This window comes from Heterodontus francisci, chromosome 3 (genome assembly GCF_036365525.1).
Source record: "Heterodontus francisci isolate sHetFra1 chromosome 3, sHetFra1.hap1, whole genome shotgun sequence".
Lineage (NCBI taxonomy): Eukaryota > Metazoa > Chordata > Chondrichthyes > Heterodontiformes > Heterodontidae > Heterodontus > Heterodontus francisci.
Genome location: NC_090373.1, coordinates 186,606,782 through 186,622,888, shown reverse-complemented (window position 1 = coordinate 186,622,888; position 16,107 = coordinate 186,606,782). Strand labels below are relative to the sequence as shown.

General features: G+C 43.4%; 1 protein-coding gene across 2 annotated transcripts in view; it reads left to right on the top strand.

The window, feature by feature from the left end:
* LOC137365075 (xanthine dehydrogenase/oxidase-like) overlaps window positions 1–16,107 on the top strand; it is a 162,208-nt gene that overhangs the window by 16,252 nt on the left and 129,849 nt on the right. For both annotated transcript variants that reach the window (XM_068027900.1, XM_068027899.1), the window contains exons 4-6: window positions 1,103–1,199; window positions 5,689–5,797; window positions 12,980–13,106. In XM_068027900.1, the coding sequence (XP_067884001.1) occupies window positions 1,103–1,199; window positions 5,689–5,797; window positions 12,980–13,106 (333 nt within the window). The remainder of the gene's footprint in view (window positions 1–1,102; window positions 1,200–5,688; window positions 5,798–12,979; window positions 13,107–16,107) is intronic.

The window sequence follows — 16,107 nt, the reverse complement described above, 5'->3', positions numbered from 1 at the left end:
TGTAAACTCCATCACTGGCCCAACTGGTTTCATTGTAAACTCCATCACTGGCCCAACTGGTTCCACTGTAAATTCCATCACTGACCCAACTAATCCATTGTAAATCTGTCACTGGCACAACTGATTCCACTGTAAACTCCATCACTGGCCCAACTGGTTTCTCTATAAACTCCATCACTAGTTCAACTAGTTTCACTGTAATCTCCATCACTGGCCCAACTGGTTCCTTTATAGGCTATATCATTAGCCCAACTTGTTTCACTATAAACTCCATCATTACCCAACAGGTTCCTTTGTAAACGCCATCACTGGCCCAACTGATTCCATTGTAAACTCCATCACTGGCCCAACTGGTTTCTCTGTAAACTACCTCACTAGTTCGACTAGTTTCACTGTAATCTCAATCACTGGCCCAACTGGTTCCTTTGTAGGCTATATCATTAGCGCAACTGGTTCCACTATAAACTCCATCACTGGCACAACGGGTTCCTCTGTAAACTCCATCACTGGCACAACTGATTTCATTGTAAACTCCATCACTGGCACAACTGATTTCATTGTAAACTCCATCACTGGCACAACTGATTTTATTGTAAACTCCATCACTGGCCCAACTGGTTCCTCTGTAAACTCCATCAGTGGTTCGACTAGTTTCACTGTAAACTCCATCACTGGCCCAACTGGTTCCTCTGTAAACTCCATCAGTGGTTCGACTAGTTTCACTGTAAACTCCATCACTGGCCCAACTGGTTCATCTGTAAATACCCTGCTAAACACCCTACGTGGTCAGTCCTTCAACATAAAAAAGGGTTGCTCACCACAACATTCTCGAGGGCAATTATTAATGGGCAACAAATGCTGGCCTTTCCAGCAATGCCTTTCATTCCATAAAAGAATTTTTAAAAATTATTTGTTGCTCTGGTATGATGGTGACGGACCTTCTCTTTGAACCTCTGTAGTGCTTGTGGTGTTGGTTGCCCTGTGTTGCTTATCCTACATCTCGAGCAGCAACACTATGTGCAATCAGCTAGGATGCATTTAGTTGGGTGTGTGTCAGTTATGGAACAGTTGACCAAGGTTTTCCTTAATATAACTGCACCAGTGGGTCTGACTGGGACCAAGCTAGGCTGCGGGGAAGGAGGATGTGGCTCCTGCACTGTGATGCTCTCCAAATATGACTTGTTTGAAAAGAAGATCCTGTATCCTTTCACTAACAGTTGTATGATGTTCCAGAAATAAAAACAATTTTCCTTTTGAACAAATGAAAAGGAAAAGTGCATCAGTGTGCACTCTATCTACTGGAAAGTGCTCCGTCTCCAACCACTAACAACACTAATTCACACAATAGGCCTAAATACTATTAATCCCAGGGTGCTCTTCACCTGTCAGGAGTTAGCTGTCCCTGTTTTTCTTCTTCCATGAACTGGAAGAGGAAAGAGGGCCATTTTCCAAATATATAGTCTTTGTGTTCGGTACACATTGCATTTGACTGATGGCTCCTCTTTAAAGCTGAGTAGCTCGATGCTCAAAATCCATGATATTCTGGTAACTCTCATTCCACAAGATAGAAGGAGACAATTTTTGTCCGAGTAAGATCTGAAAAATCAGGTGGATGCAAAGAAGAGTCAACTTTAACTTTTCTGAAAGAGAGGAAACATGGGAGTTGACATCTGGCAAAGTTGATCGTCCCAGCCAGGATGTCAACTCCATGTTCCAAGTGATGAAGGTGAAAATGACCCTCATACTTATGTGCATGTAAAACACATACCTAAAAAACGATTCATTCCTAGACTTGGAGTCTATTTTCATTATTTTGCAAACTCAAAGAATTAGATAAGAGATTTTCTACTGTAAATAAGTCTCTGTTAAACTAAAACAAAAACAGAATGCGTTGGAAATACTCAGCAGGTCAGGCAGCATCTGTGGAGAGAGAAGCAGAGTTAACGTATTAGGTCTGTGAACTTTCATCAGAACACCAGAGATGAAAGGTTACAGATCTGAAATGTTAACTCTGCTTATCTCTCCACAGATGCTGCCTGACCTGCTGAGTATTTCCAACGCATTCTGTTTTTGTTTCAGATTTCCAGCATCTGCAGTATTTTGCTTTTATTTATCTCTGTTGGATTAGTTGCTTGTTCGTTATTTGTGGAGTAAATTTGCCTCTAAATCATTGCAAAGGTCTTTGATTGCCTGCTTATTGGCAGTGTCACGTTGACTTGATATTTTCAGTCCCTTCAATTCTATGATCCCACATTCCCAGTGGGGGAAGTGAATGAGATTGAAGCGCAGGTCAGACACAGAAAGATGCAACATTGTAGTCATGATTATAAGATGCTCCTCCAATACGAATATAATTCCTTGCTTGGAGTATTTGATCGTGGACTTAGATATGTAGCAACATAGGAATTGCTAGACAATAAAAAGAAGGCCCATCTAATTCGCCTTCTACCATCCTGGCAGTCACTTGATACGTTAATGATATTGACTGCTCATAGCAATAAATCTCTCTCAGTTAATCTACAGCAGACCCAGATATGAGACAGGGAAAAACCTCCAGTGATGGAGAGCTTTGGGAAACAAGTCCAAAGTCACCTATTCCTCCCGACAAGGGATAGGTACTGACTGACATGTTGCACCAGGCACATTTTACAAAATTATTGACTCAGCCATGGACATGGGGGCAATTAATCTGTATATACAGTGTATAGACAATGTATTGTCACCAAAACACAATCCGATTTAAAACACATTTCTCCCTATAAATAAAGCAGCTAAGCATACAAACGCCAATGGAGAGCAGCACAACTGTATTAGCTAGCAAGCAAACAAAATAGTAAGCAATACCAATGCAAATTACTTTTGGTGATAGAATAGAGCTAGCTACACTATGTCACGGGATGGTAGATGGACCTTATCAGATGACCTCTGTGGATTCACACTCTGGCCAAGAGTGCAAATTCATCCAATAAGCGATGAGACTCAAGGAGAGGATTGTTATTGTGGTTGTTGAGGTGAGGCAGCTTCTCTACCTGCTTGTAATATGTGTTTGATTAGATTAGAGATACAGCACTGAAACAGGCCCTTCGGCACACCGAGTCTGTGCCGAACATCAACCACCCATTTATACTAATCCTACACTAATCCCATATTCCTACCAAACATCCCCACCTGTTCCTATATTTCCCTACCACCTACCTATACTAGTGACAATTTATAATGGCCAATTTACCTATCAACCTGCAAGTCTTTTGGCTTGTGGGAGGAAACCGGAGCACCCGGAGAAAACCCACGCAGACACAGGGAGAACTTGCAAACTCCACACAGGCAGTACCCGGAATCGAACCTGGCTCCGTTGCTAACCACTGCGCCACTGTGCCGCCCTGAAGACAGACATCCAACAAAATGATCTTCAAATCAAGAGAATTTTATAGGATAGAGAAGATAGCATTTCAGAAGAGTCATGTAAAGCAAAAAATAAAATGGGACAGGAAGGGCTAGAGAGATTAACGGTAGATAGACAACACTAGTTTATTCATCTTGAAGGCTGTTAAACTAGGTCCTGGATTCTAAAATACAGAAACAGCAGTGTCTCTCATGGGCAAAATGTCATTTGCTCACTGAAGCTAGTGACAAAATTAAATAATTACAATTGCAAATAAAGAGCACCCTGCAGTTCCTCCAACAAAGTGATTCTTTTAAATTCACTTACGTCTATATCTCAGTCGAACACTATTGATTCTGATTCAGCTCTGACAAAATGATTAACTAAAAGCTTTTCTGCAAAACGTTGAACAGTTGTTACTGCATGTATTATTCAGTTACTAACTATTTAGTCACTAACTGTAAGATTGTACTGCAGACTAACCAATTTATGTCCAAGCCAAATCTTTTATCCAATAACAAAGATGCACTTTTAATGTAATGTAATTGATACAGATGACTTTCAAATGACATTGGCCACTCATGTTATATTCCCTAAAACTTGATAGTAAGTGATGCACATTGCAGTTACTGATCTTTAGTACACTTGTAAAACTTGTCCTTTAATCCAATTTGCAGCAAAAAAATCAGTTAATGACTGTTTCTAACATGGTAGTTGAAGCAGAATAAAGTTTTACTATGTCTTCCCCAACAGTTTTTAAAACTGCAAATACGTCATGGATTTTGTTAAGGAATCGTAGCCAGTTCAACAGATTAAGGTTAATTAAACTATCTGTTACATTGCATTTACTAACTATTGTATATGGGTCAGCAACATCCTGTTTTTGCCAATATCACTCAGTCCCATTTCACCACACTCTTGTATTCATGAGGAACTTACAGTGCTGACTTCTAGAAATTCCTTGGATTTTCTTGCCTATTTTCCTTGCAATACAAGTTCTGGAACAATGTGATTCCAAATGGAGAGCAGTGAAATTGTGACATTTATATAGAAGTAAATGTCCAGCAACTTTCAACATGTCACTTCGCTTGTGCCCCAAGTGAAAGTAATATGTGCCAGAGAATAGAAATAGACATTTCTTAAGTGACTTTTGCCATTTTAAAATGAGTTTACATAACACAAGCCTTTAAACTTGTATTTTAAAACAATCAAGCTGCAATGCTGTTTTAAAGCACAAGGTTAAAGGCTTGCAGCAGGGGTGTCCAACCTTTTCGTGTGAGGGGGCTACATTACACTTTGGTCTTACATGGGGTGCTGGTGAGACAATTTTGGAAAGATAAAGGCGTGAAAAAGTTATCTGTTAATCAAAACAACAACAAATGTGCATTTTTGCAAAGAAGCTTTAAATGAGAAGACTAATTTATTGACCTAATTTCTCATCACTATGTTGGACACTGATTTAGTGAGATGGCTGGCATTTCTTTTGCTTGCACAGGTAGTCAGTGGCTGCCCGCACACCTCTTCTAGCGATGTGAAGTATTCTGTATAGATGTCCATCTGCGAGGAGTGATCTTGATCCCTCTCTCTCCCTCCTTTCTTTCCCTGTCTGTCTGTCTCTCCCCCTCACTCTCTGTGCCCTCCCTCACTGTGTTCTTCTCTCTCTGTTTTCCTCCCTCTATGTTGTCCCCCCTCCATATTATCCCCCATGTCATGCCTGATCACTCTATCCCCCCTCGCTCTCTCTCTCTCTCTCTCTCTCTCTGTCCGTTTTCCCTCTCCTGCTCTATCTGACAGTTGTTGAGGGCAGGAACTGTCAGCAGAGCAGCTTTGTGGTTGGCCAGTTTATAAAAAAATCTCAACTTTCAGCTGACAGGTGCTGAGAGCAGGAACAGCAGCTTCTGAACTTTGGACAGCTTTATGCTTTTCAGGCGGGCTTTTAAAAAAATCGGAATCCGCAGGAAAACCACGAATCTGTCTGAAGTTCGGAAACTGCTGTTCCCACTCTCAGCACCTGTCAGCTATGATACTGACAATTGTGATTTTTCTTTTAAAACCAGTCTGGTTGGAAAGAGGAAGCCAATGAGAAATTTCTAATTCCTGAAATTACTAGTCATGGACATCGAAATTTTTTACCACAGACACTGGTGTCCGTGCATGAACACATTGCCAACCCCTGCTCCCGAGCATGCTACACTTAGCCATTTTACCCTCGTGGTTCCCCACAGACATGTAATGATGTGTTCTGCTTCGCATTCTTCTGGGCTTCTGCATACAGTGGCCAGCCCTCCTTAACCGAGCCACCCAAGACACATTGCTGTGAACGCCTGCCTAGCACCACTCTGCTCCCTGCACCGCACCGCCGTGACCACTGTGGAAGGAATTGGCAGCACCACCACTCGGCTTCACCCAGTCCAGGTAAGCCTTCCAGATTGTACTGGCGCCATGACTTCCTTGAGGGGGTACAGAGGACATTTTCTATCATAGTTCCAGGGACGATGGACCTCAGTTATCTGAAGAGACTGGAGAAGAGAAGGTTAAGAGGAGATTTGATAGAGATGTTCAAAATCACGAAGGGTTTAGGTAGAGTAAATAAGAAGAAACTGTTTCCAATGGCTGAAGGGTCAATAACCAGAGTTCAAGATTGAAAGTGATTGGCAAAAGAATCAGAGACTACATGAGGAGTTTTTTTTTTTTGCACAGTGAGTTGTTGTGATCTGGAATGCACTTCCTGAAAGAACAGTGGGAGCAGATTCAATAGTAACATTCAAAAGAGAATTGGATAAATACCTAAAAGGAAAAAATTGCAGGACTAAGGGGAAAGAATTGGAGAGTGGGATTATTCGGATGGCTGTACCAAAGAACTGTCACAGGAATGGTCAACACAATAGTCTTCTTCTGTGCTGTATTATTCTATAACTCTATGAAATGGTGGGAGCTTCTGGACCTATTCAAACTTCATCCCACGCCACTCCTGCAATTACCACCATCTCCTTGTAGTACTTACCACCTTATTGCATGAGTTTGAAATATTATTGTTTCGTTCTCCCCTTCCTTGTCTCTTTTCCTGCCAGGACGGGACTGTTGTTTTATGCTGAGTGTTATGAAAGTGCTTCTTTTTTTTCTTTTTTTTTTGAGGACTTGTGTTAAAACTGAAAAGATTCCATGGATGTGTTTTTTTTTAACCAAGTTCACCAACTTGAGATGTTGTTTGAAAACCACCTGTGCTGGAAGTCATGTACTTTGGGCTCAGTAAACAACAGAACCCTTGTTGACCTGGGGAAAAATGGTTACAGAGAAGCGACATGTCAAGGTTTATGGAGCTGAAAGCATTAAGAAGAAATAACATGAGGGTTAGAAAAGCAATTCAGCAGAATATACAACAGGTAGGATGAGAAATAAACAAACAAGCTGCGAGGGGCAAGGTAAGGGAGTGATTGAAACTGGGATGTGGCCCAGACTGCACAATCAACAAGTCGTGGAAGGTCTAGTTAATGTGATCAAGAACTAAGACTGGAGACATCTGTTGAACACTGATAACGACAATACTGATTAATCAGAGAGCTACATGATAAACTCATGGTTGGTGTGTTGCCTCCCAGGTGCCAGGGTACGTGATGTCTCGGATCGTGTTTTTGGGATCCTCAAGGGGGAGGGGGAGCAGCCCCAAGTCGTGGTACACATAGGCACCAACGACATAGGTAGGAAGACAGATGGGGATTTAAGGCAGAAATTCAGGGAGCTAGTGTGGAAGCTTAGAGCGAGAACAAACAGAGTTGTTATCTCTGGGTTGTTGCCCGTGCCACGTGCTAGCGAAGAGAGGAATAGGGAGAGAGAGGAGTTGAACACGTGGCTGCAGGGATGGTGTAGGAGGGAGGGTTTTGGTTTCCTGGATAATTGGGGCTCTTTATGGGGTAGGTGGGACCTCTACAAACAGGATGGTCTTCACCTGAACCAGAGGGGTACCAATTTCCTGGGGGGGAGATTTGCTAGTGCTCTTCGGTGGGGTTTAAACTAATTCAACAGGGGGATGGGAACCTAAATTGTAGTTCCAGTGTGCAGGATGTTGAGAGTAGTGAGGGCAGAGATAAGGTTATAAGGACACAAGAGGGCACTGGCAAGCAAGAGCTTGGTTTAAAATGTGTCTACTTCAACGCCAGGAGCATCCGGAATAAGGTGGGTGAGCTTGCAGCATGGGTTGGTACCTGGGATCTCGATGTTGTGGCCATTTCAGAGACATGGGTAGAGCAGGGACAGGAATGGATGTTGCGGGTTCCGGGATTTAGATGTTCCACTAAGAACAGAGAAGAGGGTAAAAGAGGGGGGGGGGGGTGTGGCATTGTTAATCAAGGAAAGTATTACAGCGGCAGAAAGGACATTTGAGGACTCGTCTACTGAGGTAGTCTGGGCCGAGGTTAGAAACAGGAGAGGAGAGGTCATCCTGTTGGGAGTTTTCTATAGACCTCCAAATAGTTCCAGAGATGTAGAGGAAAGGTTTGCAAAGATGATTCTTGACAGGAGCGAGAGTAACAGGGTAGTGGTTATGGGGGACTTTAACTTTCCAAATATTGACTGGAAATACTATAGTTCGAGTACTTTAGATGGGTCTGTTTTTGTCCAGTGTGTGCAGGAGGGTTTTCTGACACAGTATGTAGACAGGCCAACCAGGGGCGATGTCACATTGGATTTGGTACTGGGTAATGAACCCGGCCAGGTGTTAGATTTAGAAGTTGGTGAGCACTTTGGTGATAGTGATCACAATTCGGTTAGGTTTACCTTAGCGATGGGCAGGGACAGGCATATACAGCAGGGCAAGAATTATAGCTGGGGGAAAGGAAATTATGATGCGATTAGGCAAGATTTAGGATGCGTAGGATGGGGAAGGAAACTGCAGGGGATGGGCACAATCGAAATGTGGAGCTTATTCAAGGAGCAGCTACTGCGTGTCCTTGATAAGTATGTACCTGTCAGGCAGGGAGGAAGTTGTCGAGCGAGGGAGCCGTGGTTTACTAAAGAAGTTGAAGAGCTTGTCAAGAGGAAGAAGAAGGCTTATGTTAGGATGAGACGTGAAGGCTCAGTTAGGGCGCTTGAGAGTTACAAGCTAGCCAGGAAGGATCTAAAGGGAGAGATAAGAAGAGCAAGGAGAGGACACGAGAAGTCATTGGCGGATAGGATCAAAGAACACCCTAAGGCTTTCTATAGGTATAGCAGGAATAAAAGAATGACTCGAGATAGGTTAGGGCCAATCAAGGATAGTAGTGGGAAGTTGTGTGTGGAATCGGAGGAGATAGGGGAAGTGTTAAATGAATATTTTTCGTCAGTATTTACAGTGGAGAAAGAAAATGTTGTCGAGGAGAATACTGAGATACAGACTACTAGGCTAGATGGGATTGAGGTTCACAAGGAGGAGGTGTTAGCAATTTTGGAAAGTGTGAAAATAGATAAGTCCCCTGGGCCAGATGGGATTTATCCTAGGATTCTCTGGGAAGCCAGGGAGGAGATTGCAGAGCCTTTGTCCTTGATTTTTATGTCGTCATTGTCGACAGGAATAGTGCCGGAAGACTGGAGGATAGCAAATGTTGTCCCCTTGTTCAAGAAGGGGAGTAGAGACAGCCCTGGTAATTATAGACCTGTGAGCCTTACTTCGGTTGTGGGTAAAATGTTGGAAAAGGTTATAAGAGATAGGATTTATAATCATCTTGAAAAGAATAAGTTCATTAGAGATAGTCAGCACGGTTTTGTGAAGGGTAGGTCGTGCCTCACAAACCTTATTGAGTTTTTTGACAAGGTGACCAAACAGGTGGATGAGGGTAAAGCCGTGGATGTGGTCTATATGGATTTCAGTAAGGCGTTTGATAAAGTTCCCCACGGTAGGCTATTGCAGAAAATACAGAAGTATGGGATTGAAGGTGAATTAGTGCTTTGGATCAGAAATTGGCTAGCTGAAAGAAGACAGAGGGTGGTGGTTGATGGTAAATGTTCATCCTGGAGTTTAGTTACTAGTGGTGTACCGCAAGGATCTGTTTTGGGGCCACTGCTGTTTGTCATTTTTATAAATGACCTGGATGAGGGTGTAGAAGGGTGGGTTAGTAAATTTGCGGATGACACGAAGGTCGGTGGTGTTGTGGATAGTGCCGAAGGATGTTGTAGGTTACAGAGGGACATAGACAGGCTGCAGAGCTGGGCTGAGAGATGGCAAATGGAGTTTAATGCGGAAAAGTGTGAGATGATTCACTTTGGAAGGAGTAACAGGAATGCAGAGTACTGGGCTAATGGGAAGATTCTTGGTAGTGTAGATGAGCAGAGAGATCTTGGTGTCCAGGTACATAAATCCCTGAAAGTTGCCACCCAAGTTAATAGAGCTGTTAAGAAGGCATATGGTGTGTTAGCTTTTATTAGTAGGGGGATCGAGTTTAGGAGCCATGAGGTCATGCTGCAGCTGTACAGAACTCTGGTGCGGCCGCACCTGGAGTATTGCGTGCAGTTCTGGTCACCGCATTATAGGAAGGATGTGGAAGCTTTGGAAAAGGTGCAGAGGAGATTTACTAGGATGTTGCCTGGTATGGAGGGAAGGTCTTACGAGGAAAGGCTGAGGGACTTGAGGTTGTTTTCGTTAGAGAGAAGGAGGAGAAGAGGTGACTTAATAGAGACATATAAGATAATCAGAGGGTTGGACAGGGTGGCTAGTGATAGCCTTTTTCCTCGGATGGTGATGGCAAACACGAGGGGACATAACTTTAAGTTGAGGGGTGATAGATATAGGACAGATGTCAGAGGTAGTTTCTTTACACAGAGAGTAGTAGGGGCGTGGAACGCCCTGCCTGCAACAGTAGTAGACTCGCCAACTTTAAGGGCATTTAAGTGGTCATTGGATAGACATATGGATGAAAATGGAATAGTGTAGGTCAGATGGTCGGCGCAACATCGAGGGCTGAAGGGCCTGTACTGCGCTGTAATGTTCTATGTTCTATGTTCTAACTATTCATTGTCTGACCATATTGCGTGACAAGAAATGTATATAAACTGGCAACTTTGAATGTAAAATCAGAGTGCTAGCTTGGACTGCCCGAGATAGTCTTTCCCTGCATATGCTTCAATAAATTATCGAATCCTGTTCCTGAGTTTCCTCGTGTGGTGATTGAGTTGTCCCGCAACAGGAGGTCAGGAGGTTGTCTCTCTGTTTAGGGGTTTGGATATTGTTTTCAGTTTAGTTGGGGTGTGAACAGTTTGAAGACAGTTGGTGTTTTTCCTGCCAAGGAAAAAGCAACCACCCAGCTCACTTCTTTCACTACCTCTTTGAAGAAATCCTGCAAAGATCCAGTGTGGGACAGCTAAAATCTCCGGTGCTGCATAGCTCCTGAGAAGCTGGAAAAAAATCCCGAGATTCAAGTGTGTGCAGGTGAAAACCTTGATGCCACATTTCTCCTGGAAGCCCTGCTAGAACAATTCTCGACATCTCCAGAATCGACTGCTTCTGAAACAATCAGAGTCACCCGTCTTCATACTGCTGGAAACCAGATCAAAAAAAGGACAACTGACTTCCTTCCATATTTTCTTTTTGTCAAGAATTAGCAGGTATTTGGCCAAAGTAGTCTTTTTCCTTTGTTTATTTTTTGTAACAGACCCCTGCAGAGAGAATTTCTGTATTTTTTCCAGTGTGTGCGTGTCATTAGGGAATTTAAAAAGGGAACTTTCATATTTCAAGCTGTGTGTTAATGCTTTTCTTCATTACTAGTTAAGTCTTGTTTCATAATAGACTGATAATTTTGTTGTCTATTAAAGAAACCTGGTTGGTATATTTTATTCTGGGATAAAAAAAAGAGTATGTGATTGGCTGTATCGGTAACTGAGTAAACATTTAAATATATGTTGTGACCTGTGCAGAAGTGGAATTGGAAAAGACAGTGCACTCCTCCCGCCTCGGTCGTAACATGTGGTAGATTTTCACAGGGATCAGCGATCTCCTGTATCTTGGCAAATAGTCATTCTTCCTGTGTGATTTCACACAGTGATGCTGATGGGCCATTTACCATGAACCCTGTCATCCACTGATAGCTGCACCTGTCCACTTTCCAGCAAGAGTCTGGTTGACTTTCTTCTGAGCTACGTAATGGTATGGGGTCGTTGCGCACACAGGGTCTGAGAAATAGCTACTCAGTGATCTAACTGAAACAAACCATCAGTGAGTTCTACAGACACAGCTAATACCACAGGCCCCAGGCTGTCAGTAACTCTACAGACACAGCTAATACCACAGGCCCCAGGCTGTCAGTAACTCTACAGACACAGATAATACCACAGGCACCAGGCTGTCAGCAACTCTACAGACACAGCTAATACCACAGGCCCCAGGCTGTCAGTAACTCTACAGACACAGATAATACCACAGGCACCAGGCTGTCAGCAACTCTACAGACACAGCTAATACCACAGGCCCCAGGCTGTCAGTAACTCTACAGACACAGCTAATACCACAGGCCCCAGGCTGTCAGTAACTCTACAGACACAGATAATACCACAGGCACCAGGCTGTCAGCAACTCTACAGACACAGCTAATACCACAGGCCCCAGGCTGTCAGTAACTTTACAGACACAGATAATACCACAGGCACCAGGCTGTCAGCAACTCTACAGACACAGCTAATACCACAGGCCCCAGGCTGTCAGTAACTCTACAGACACAGCTAATACCACAGGCCCCAGGCTGTCAGTAACTCTACAGACACAGCTAATACCACAGGCCCCAGGCTGTCAGTAACTCTACAGACACAGATAATACCACAGGCACCAGGCTGTCAGCAACTCTACAGACACAGCTAATACCACAGGCCCCAGGCTGTCAGTAACTTTACAGACACAGATAATACCACAGGCACCAGGCTGTCAGCAACTCTACAGACACAGCTAATACCACAGGCCCCAGGCTGTCAGTAACTCTACAGACACAGCTAATACCACAGGCCCCAGGCTGTCAGTAACTCTACAGACACAGATAATACCACAGGCACCAGGCTGTCAGCAACTCTACAGACACAGCTAATACCACAGGCCCCAGGCTGTCAGTAACTCTACAGACACAGATAATACCACAGGCACCAGGCTGTCAGCAACTCTACAGACACAGCTAATACCACAGACACCAGGCTGTCAGTAACTCTATGGACACGGCTAATACCACAAGTCCCAAGGTTGTTAGTGAGATCTATGGCTATGGCTAGTTAAATTGACAGGCATAGAACAGTTCAAGAGCTTGGCAACAGGCAAATTACTAACTATTCCTCCAAAAACTATGCCTTGTTAGTGCGCAATTTATTTGTAACAAAACAAACACTGAAACTTATATCGAGTGATGGGAGTGTCATAACAACTTCACCAGCCAATAAAATGCTGCACATGTCCAGGAATGCCATCCTATTTCATTATTCCCTCATAACCTTCATCAAATCAGTAGAAGCTGAGCCATTCAGCCCATCAAATCTGTGCTGGTGTTTTTCTTCAAAAGAGCTAGTCCAATCCCACTCTCTATGTAGATCTTTGCCGCTGATGAGGCCTTCCATGGCTGATCAATCTTCTTACCTTGTCTTTCATTGCTTCACCAGGAACGAATAGCAAAAGCTCACGGCTCTCAGTGTGGATTCTGCACCCCTGGAATCGTCATGTCTGTGTACACTTTATTACGGAACAATCTGAAACCCACAATGGAGGAAATTGAAGACACGCTCCAAGGTAAAGTGTGTTTGTTGTGACTCAGTGACAGGGGGTTCTAGGCTTGCCTTGTCCAGTAAAGGTTCAGGAGAGTGAAAGACTGTTTCAATCCAGGGACTGATACATGTTCCATAGAGGAACGAACTAATTCATAAAGCAATCAGGGCAGAGTTAAACACACTGGTACCTGTCAGAGGGATTAAAAGTAGAGTAAAAAGGGACATGGAATTTGGATTGGGGCAAATGGAAGCAAGGGAGAAATAATGCTTAACAAAGATAACCTACAAGATGGACATGGGTAAAGGAAAGCTGGAAATTCTTTTAAGTAATGATTTCTTCATAATATGGTACACTGTAGCTTTCTGTACATGTATTATGAATTTCTTTGTCTGTATTATGTCATGTAGTATTAATCAAATTAGACTAGAAGAGCAGATAGCTGGAGAAAGATATGCAAAACTAACACAAGAACATTAGATAAGCCCATCAGAGGTCACTAGGAGCTGTTTGAGAAGCAGTATAGGAAACCATGTTCTGGGAATACTTCTGTAGTTTAAAATCTTTAAAGTTTAATACTGAAAAATAGTAAAGGGGATTGTTACGACCAGGTGAGAAAGAGGTCTAGGGTTCCCGTTCAGCCTTCATTTGGTCTTATCATAACAGGATTTAATTTTAAACACACCCTGTTTTTAGCTCCCCACTTTCCAATTATAAGGTAAAGAAACCAGCACAAACAGCCTTTCTTAGGTTTAAAGAAGAAAAGTTGAAATTTATTAAACTTAAATTCTAATTCGTTTAACACCTACGGATGCATGCCATACCCCACGCTAACATGCATGCATGATACACACATGCAAAAAGAGACAGAAAAGAGCAGAAGAAAATAAAATGGAAAGATTTGAGGCAATATCTGAAGAGTTGTCACAGTCCTTCACGCTCACGGTAGAGTCCTTGATTGTAGGTAGATCTTGCTTTTCGTTGAGGCCCTGTATTCTTCTTAAACTTTGTTTGCTGTAGGAGACTTTTCTCTCTTGAGGTTCGTGTGTCTTCAGTGGATTCAGAGGCTTGTGAGAAAGGGATGGGAGCAGACAGGAGAGATCTTGTCAGTCCAGGAGCAAACAGCTTTCTCCCCAAACTGTTTGTACAAATTCAAAAAACTCAAGTTGCCCACCAGGTTAGTCATATGACTAGCTGGTTTGCCCATGTCCATTTGTGTATTCGGCCATCTTAGCAGTCAACCTGGAATACAAGCTCCCCCAACTTCAACGTCTGGTGATCAAAAGTCCATTGTGGGTTGAATGTCAGGGAATGGCTGCTTTGTCCTTCCAAACACCGTCTGTTAATAGGCAAATGTCTTTTCCAGCCACATCCGATCTGTTCAACAAGTAACAGTCCAGTAACAGCTTAAAATCAATGTTCATGACAAAATTAATGTGCGTCATTCTTGGTAGATGGGGGCCTAGCATGACAGAGATTATATTGGATTATAATTCACAAAGAACCAGAGTTTGCAGTACACACATCCACTGACAGAGAGGAGACCTAGGAGATAATGATGTACGAAACCTCAAGTCACGAACTATTGTCATGAAGACCCCGACCTGCCAAGAATGAGGCATCTTAATTTCGCCATATGAACATTAATATTGAACTGGAATGAAGAAATGACTTGTTAAAAGAGATCACCAGACATTTGTCTGGAAAACATTTGCATACTAAGAGACAATGCTTGGAGAGACAAAAGAATAGCTCACTGATTCAATTAACAGAGTTTGGGCTGGGCAATGGTGATCCACATCTTGTCGGAGTAATAGGCAGCACCACACTCACCCCCCCAATCCCACCCCAACCCCACTGAGAGCTTTGAAATCCACAAATGCAGGAGTTTTTTTAAACAGTGAGTTACGTGACTAACCTGCTGGCCCAGGTCTGGTTTTGAATTGTGCTCACAGGATAACAAAGAACAAAGAACAGTACAGCGCAGGAACAGGCCATTCGGCCCTCCAACCCTGTGCCGATCATGATGCCTGTCTAAACTAAAACCTTTTGCACTTCCGGGGTCCATATCCCTCTATTCCCATCCTATTCATGTATTTGTCAAGATGCCTCTTAAACGTCATTATCGTACCTGCTTCCACCACCTCCCCCGGCAGCAAGTTCCAGGCACTCACCACCCTCCGTGTAAAAAACTTGCCTCGCACATCCCCTCTAAACTTTGCCCCTCGCACCTTAAACCTATGTCTCGTCGTAACTGACTCTTCCACCCTGAGAAAAAGCTTCTGACTATCCACTCTGTCATGCCACTCATAACTTTGTAAACCTCTATCCTGTCGCCCCTGCACCTCCGTTGTTCCAGTGAAAACAATCCGAGTTTATCCAACCTCTCCTCATAGTTAATACCCTCCAGACCAGGCAACATCCTGGTCAACCTCTCTGTACCCTCTCCAAAGCCTCCACATCCTTCTGGTAGTGTGGCGACCAGAATTGCACACAATATTCCAAATGTGGCCTCAGGTTCTGTACAGCTGCAGCATGACTTGCCAATTTTTATACTCTATGCCCCGACCGATGAAGGCAAGCATGCCGTATGCCTTCTTGACTACCTTATCCACCTGCGTTGCCACTTTCAGTGACCTGTGGACCTGTACGCCCAGATCTCTCTGCCTGTCAATACTCCTAAGGGTTCTGCCATTTACTGTATACTTCCCACCTCTATTAGACCTTCCAAAATGCATTACCTCACATCTGTCCGGATTAAACTCCATCTGCCATTTCTCCGCACAAGTCTCCAACCGATCTATATCCTGCTGTATCCTTTGACAATCCTCATCACTATCCGCAACTCCACCAACCTTTGTGTTGTCTACAAACTTACTAATCAGACCAGCTACATGTCCCTCCAAATCATTTATATATACTACAAACAGCAAAGGTCCCAGCACTGATCCCTGCGGAACACCACTAGTCACTGACCTCCATTCAGAAAAGCACCCTTCCACTGCTACCCTCTGTCTTCTATGAC